Below are 6,044 nucleotides of genomic sequence, written 5' to 3'. Positions count from 1 at the left end.
TTCAGCTTTTCACATCAGGGTCGTGAGTGTAAATTTCAATTTACAAATACATATATTAATATGACAAGTTCTCAAATTCCAACTTACAACCTCTCGAGTTTTGCAACTGATTTACCTCCATATATGTTATTGTGTTATTACAGAACAATTCTACACAGCCCTACCAATGCAGATAACAAATACACTTCCTCTTGCTGGCAGAAATTATTCTTATTACAAACAAATGCATTGTTTGTTTGTTTATTAAAATGCAAATAAAACTAGAGAATATACAAATTCTTCCCAGCATCAAACAGAGATAGATAGATCATCAGACCACACAATCTCATCAGGAATGGACCTGGACACAGTGTTCGTCTCGCTTCTGCTCACAGGTACACACGTGTGCCCTTACAAACAAGTTCTGGGTCTGTTTCTGCATTCATTTGATAAAAATACAAGTATAAAATGTAAAATATTATTAACATGAAAACATCTGTTTTCTGTGTGAATCTGTGTTAAAGTGTAATGTATTTCTGTGATGCTCCGCTGTATTTTCAGCATCATTCCTCCAGTCTTCAGTGTCACATGATCTTCAGAAATCATGAAAATATGATGATTTACTGCTCAAGAAACATTTCTGATTATTATCAGTGTTGAACACAGTTGTGCTGCACAATATTTCTCTGGAAACTGTGATACATTTTATTTTTCAGGATTCACAGATGAATAGAAAGTTCATACACAGCATAAACAGCTTTTATTTGAAATAGAAATCTTTTGTAAGATTATAAATGTCTTTATTGTCACTTTTGATCAGTTGAACGCATCCTTAATGCAGTGGTCTCAAACTCATGGTGTGTTTAAGTCTTGTAAGATAGATCATATTTAAGAGCAAAGTCGTGATTACAAGTGGGGAACCCTTCTGTAAACCCTGAGTTTGGAGGATGTTCACTGAGAAAACATGCAGGGAATGCAGCATCTATATTGATGGAAAATGTGTTATAATATTATTTAATTGTTTGTAGTTATATATTTACATCTAAAAGATGCTTCACTCACTCAAATATTCTCCAGTCCTGAGAGTGAATTTAGAACTACTCTCTCTCTATTCCATCATGAGTACTTCACCGGTCGAGGACAGTCAGAAAAGAGTTACTGAACAATCGCCCATCAGAAAGAAAAATATAAAGATTGCGCTATCATTTTCTTCATCATGTCTTAGAAGGACAGTTATAAATTGTATGCAGATATGGTACAAAGTCACCAAAGTGACTCGAATGCACCAGACATCAGAATTAAATCCAGGTTTGACAGGAGGACTTGAATGCAGCATAAGTTCCTGGAAGGCCACAGCGCTGCAGAGTTCAGCTCCAACACTAACTAAACACACCTGAACAAGTGCATCGAGGGAGCTAGAGGGAGATGTTGGAGCTAAACTCTGCAGGACTGTGGGCCTCCAGGATCTAAGTTTGAGACCACTGACGAGTGTATGAAACCTTGCCCTCCACAGCTGTCTTCAGCTCATCAGCTCCCCGTCAGTATGAGTTTGTTCAGATGAAGATGAACTGCACTGATGCTCAGAGATACTGCCGTGAGAACTACACTGATCTGGCCTCCATTGACAACAGCGCAGACGTGACCGAGCTGCTGAAGAGGGTGAACGAATCTGCTGATTATGCCGTCTGGATCGGGCTGATGGAGACCCTCAGGAGTGAATGGAAGTGGTCTCTGGGAGACCCTGTGTTTTACACTGCTCATGATTCACTGTATCGCAACTGGGCATCGAATCAGACGACCAATGGTGTGAATTACTGTGCTTATATGAGTCGGGACGGACTGTGGAGTAATGACAGCTGTAATAGCCAAAGGTTTTTCGTCTGCTACAGTGGTGAGTCAATCACACACAACAGAAAAGATTTGGAAAACTTTTTCAGCACTGTAACAATCCACTTTTCCTGACAGGTAGCAATGAATGAATTAAATCAGGGGTTCCCAACCCTGCTCCTGGCGATTGACTGTCTGGCAAAGTTTAGCTCCAATCCTACTCAAACACACCTGAAGCAACTAATTAAGGTATTCAGGCTCACTTAAAAATTAAAGGCAGGTGTGTTTGATTAGGGTTGGAGCCAAACTTTGCAGGGCAGTCAATCGCCAGGGCCCAGTTTTTCAAAATGTTTAATCCGGATAAAATTGATCCGGATTTAGTAATCCTTTTTTTGTGATCCGTGATCACGTAATCCATCTTACTTTTGGAGCCAGTTTTTTAAAGCAGCATCGTATTGGATCAATCTGATCCGGATAGGAACTTTTCAGGATCACCAAATCTGGATAACCAGGTCTCAGGAAATCACAATGTAGAACTATAGATATGTAAAGAGCAACAAATAGATAGCCAGTGAGGGGTCAATATAAGTTTATTTTTATTTGAAAACCCAGACTTTTAAAAAAACAAGAAAAACCCCACCCCATCCTCTTCCAGCAGTCCGCTCATCTGAGACCTACAATACAAACACTGTACATTGAGGATATTTATAACAAGTATCAAGTATAGAAGTATTGAATAAAAAATAAAAAAGACTTAATGTAAAACAATATTTTTGATTGTGATGAATATATATATATATCAATTAGTGACAGAATAAAATGTATTGTTTTTGGTCAGTTTTGACAGCTGTTTGGGGGATTATTTTATGAGGCCAAACTCTTTCTACTTTGCTGTAGGCCTATACTGAAAGGCTGAATACGTTAAAGCTTACCTAATTACTGTAGCCTGACGGATGAACAAATAAAATTAAAACCTTATGAATAAATAGGATATCATGTAAGATATTATTAGTTTTCATTACATTTTGGCTATGAAATCCACGCTGAATCCACCCTTCTGATGGGATCAGTTTAATCCAGATTTTTTGGATCAAAGTGATCCAAATCCTACAAAAAAGTTCTCAAAAACCCAAAGTAAAGGTTTGATCCGGATCAAAACCAAGATTGGATTATGTGATCTAATCCGATTATTTAATCCGTTTTTTCTTTTGAAAAACACATTTTCAAGATTTGATCCAATCCGTTATCCAAAATCCTACTGGATTACTTTTGAAAAACCGGGCCCAGGAGCAGGGTTGGGCACCCCTGAATTAAATGAATTCTTTGAATTGTATATAAGAAAATTATCAGTGCAGTGCAAACATTTGTTTGTGATCAGTAATTTAGCTAACTAAGAATAGTCCCATTATTGTGACTGAGCTACACCATATGGGGAAGTCTCGGACAGGGACTTTGAAGCATATTGAATAGGTGTGGTGGATTGTCGACTCATGTTTGTGTTTGACAGCCTACATCCTTCACAGATTAACGCTGCTGTGATTTAGGTTAAAAATGCATAAATACTCAGTACAAAACAAATGATCTGAAACAACAGACAAAGGCAGTGATGTGGAAGTAGGCATTGATCTTAGTTTAATTACACTATTACATCCTAGAGTGGCACTTTCACAGTCTGACGTTTTGGCTTAAGTATAAGCTGTTTTTAGGCTACCAAGAAAGTTTTGATTTCTGACACATAAAGGATGTTTTTATAGTACAGTGACCACTTATATGCCAAAATATCAAGAGAATTTAGATTTCTAAGTTCATGACTTGTTTGCCAGCAGCCATCTCACCCTGGAGCCCAAGACCGGTTTCCCACTGAAGCTAAGCAGGGCTGAGCTGGTCAGTACCTGGATGGGAGACCTCCTGGGAAAACTAGTGCTGCTGGAAGAGGTGCTAGTGAGGCCAGCAGGGGGCGCTCACCCTGTGGTCTGTGTGGGTCCTAGTGCCCCAGTGTAGTGATGGGGACACTATACTGTCAACAAGCACCGTCCTTCGGATGAGACGTTAAACTGAGGTCCTGACTGTGGTCAGTAATAATCCCAGGATGTCTTTCGAAAAGAGTAGAGGTGTGACCTCGGCATCCTGGCTCAATTCACCAATTGTCCCCTGACCATCATGGCCTCCTAACAATCCCCATATCTGCTGATTGGCTTCAGAATCAGAATCAGAAAGAGCTTTATTGCCAAGTATGCTTACGCATACAAGGAATTTGTTTTAGTGACACAGAGACAACAAAAAAAAAAAAGAGAGAGATTTACAAATTGGCAAATAAATAAATGTATAAACAATTGTGCTATAAATGATAATGGAATAGGATTGAGTGAGATGCAGGAATGTTCTAGGATGGAGGGTTAACAAATAAATATAAGGATATTGCACGTTTATAAGCATAAGTAGGGAACATTTAACTGTTCACTCTGTCTCTGCTCCACCAGTAAGCTGGTGTGTGTGTGTGTGTGTGTGTGTGTGGTGGGCGTCCTGGAGCATCATCAGGTGGATGCTGCACACTGGTGGTGGATGAGGAGATACTTTCTTCCACACTTTTTCCTTCCACTCAACTTTCTGTTAACATGCTTGGATACAGCACTCTGTGAACAGCAGCTTCTTTGGCAATGAATGTTTGTGGCTTACTCTCCTTGTGAAGGGTGTCAATGATTGTCTTCTGGGCATCTGTCAGATCAGCAGTATTACCCATGATTGTGTAGCCTAGTGAACCAAACTCAGAGACGATTTTGAAGACTCAGGAAACCTTTGCAGGTGTTTTGAGTTGATTAGCCGATTGACATGTCACCATATTCTGATTTGTTGAGATCATAAATTGTTGGGTTTTTGTTAAATCCGAGCCAAAATCATCACAATTAAAAGAACCAAAGACTTAAACTACTTCAGTCTGTATACACTGAATTTAATACATGAGTTTCACAATTTGAGTTGAATTACTGAAATAAATTAACTTTTCCTTGACATTCTAATTTGAGAAGCACCTGTATATCTGCTGCAGTGATTTAAATCAAAACGAACATTTCTATTGATGCAGTGGTGTTGATTTTCTCTTCACATGCAGACAGCAGTAAAGGATTCATCCTTGTGCAACAGTTGCTGAACTGGAGAAATGCTCAGAGCTTCTGCCGAGCGAATCACACAGATCTGAGCAGCGTGAGGAACTCGAGTGAGAACAAGCAGATTCAACAGCTCATGAACACGTCAGGAGTCACTGCTGTCTGGATCGGTCTGTTCAGAGACTCATGGGAATGGTCTGATAAGAGTAAGTCCTCGTTTAGAGACTGGGCATCCACTGAACCCCATGGCAATGAAGGCGCCACAGTGCTTGTGATGAGTGGAGGGAGAAGGGGACAGTGGGAGGACTGGCCGTGCTATTCAAAATTCACCTTTGTCTGTCACGAAGGTGAGTCGATGCTTGGACTTGTGTTTGTGAAGGAGAAAGCATCATCAACTCAAATCTAAAATGTCTCTTCCAGATCAGTTTATACTCATCAAGCAGAATCTGAGCTGGAGTGAAGCCATGGTGTACTGCAGACAGAACTATGTGGACCTGGTGTCTGTGCCCAGCCCTCAGATCGAGCAGCGGGTGATGAGCGCAGCGAGAAGAGCCTCGACAGCGGCCGTGTGGATGGGTCTGCATCACTACTGCAGCATGAACATGTGGCTGTGGCTGCGCGGTGAGGTGGTCTGCTATCAGAACTGGGCCGCGGGGAATGGCACCGGACCACAGGACTGCAGCGAGCAGAGAGTCGGAGCCATTCGGTCATCTGGAGACCAGCGCTGGGTCAGCCTTCCTGCGACGCTCAGACTCAACTTCATCTGCACCAACTCTGAGCCTTGAGTGTGTGCTTGCACTGCAAACAATGATGTCTCTTTACAAATACAAATATTTAAACTTTCTTAACCTGAATACCTTCAGATCTTAACCTTTAAACAGCTTTGTGATATTTGTGTTGTGTAGATCTATAATAAAGTGACACACACTTTTGTTGTGAGAGTGCTTAATTGGATCTCAGACGGAAACTCTTTGCCTTTCACGCTGATGATGATTTGCACCGACAGCATGTCATTGATTTTACATGATGTTTGTTCTGTCCGTAATGTTGAGCAGAGCTCATGATTATGCAAATGAGCAGTGACTGTAGGGGTGTGGCCAGTGTAGGTGACTAATGCATCACAGCCCAGCCTAG

General features: G+C 40.8%; 1 protein-coding gene across 1 annotated transcript; it reads left to right on the top strand.

The window, feature by feature from the left end:
* Positions 1-316: 316 nt before the first annotated feature.
* On the top strand, positions 317-5,764 carry LOC113067574 (macrophage mannose receptor 1-like). The gene is made up of 4 exons (XM_026239942.1): positions 317-374; positions 1,493-1,870; positions 4,916-5,257; positions 5,331-5,764. Exons 1-4 carry the CDS (start codon positions 335-337, stop codon positions 5,693-5,695), a joined length of 1,125 nt encoding a protein of 374 aa, XP_026095727.1. The 5' UTR covers positions 317-334; the 3' UTR covers positions 5,696-5,764.
* The last annotated feature ends 280 nt before the right edge of the window (positions 5,765-6,044 follow it).

Source organism: Carassius auratus, linkage group LG28B (genome assembly GCF_003368295.1).
Source record: "Carassius auratus strain Wakin linkage group LG28B, ASM336829v1, whole genome shotgun sequence".
NCBI lineage: Eukaryota > Metazoa > Chordata > Actinopteri > Cypriniformes > Cyprinidae > Carassius > Carassius auratus.
The sequence above is the reverse complement of the archived record's forward strand: the minus strand, read 5'-3'. Positions and strand labels throughout refer to the sequence as shown.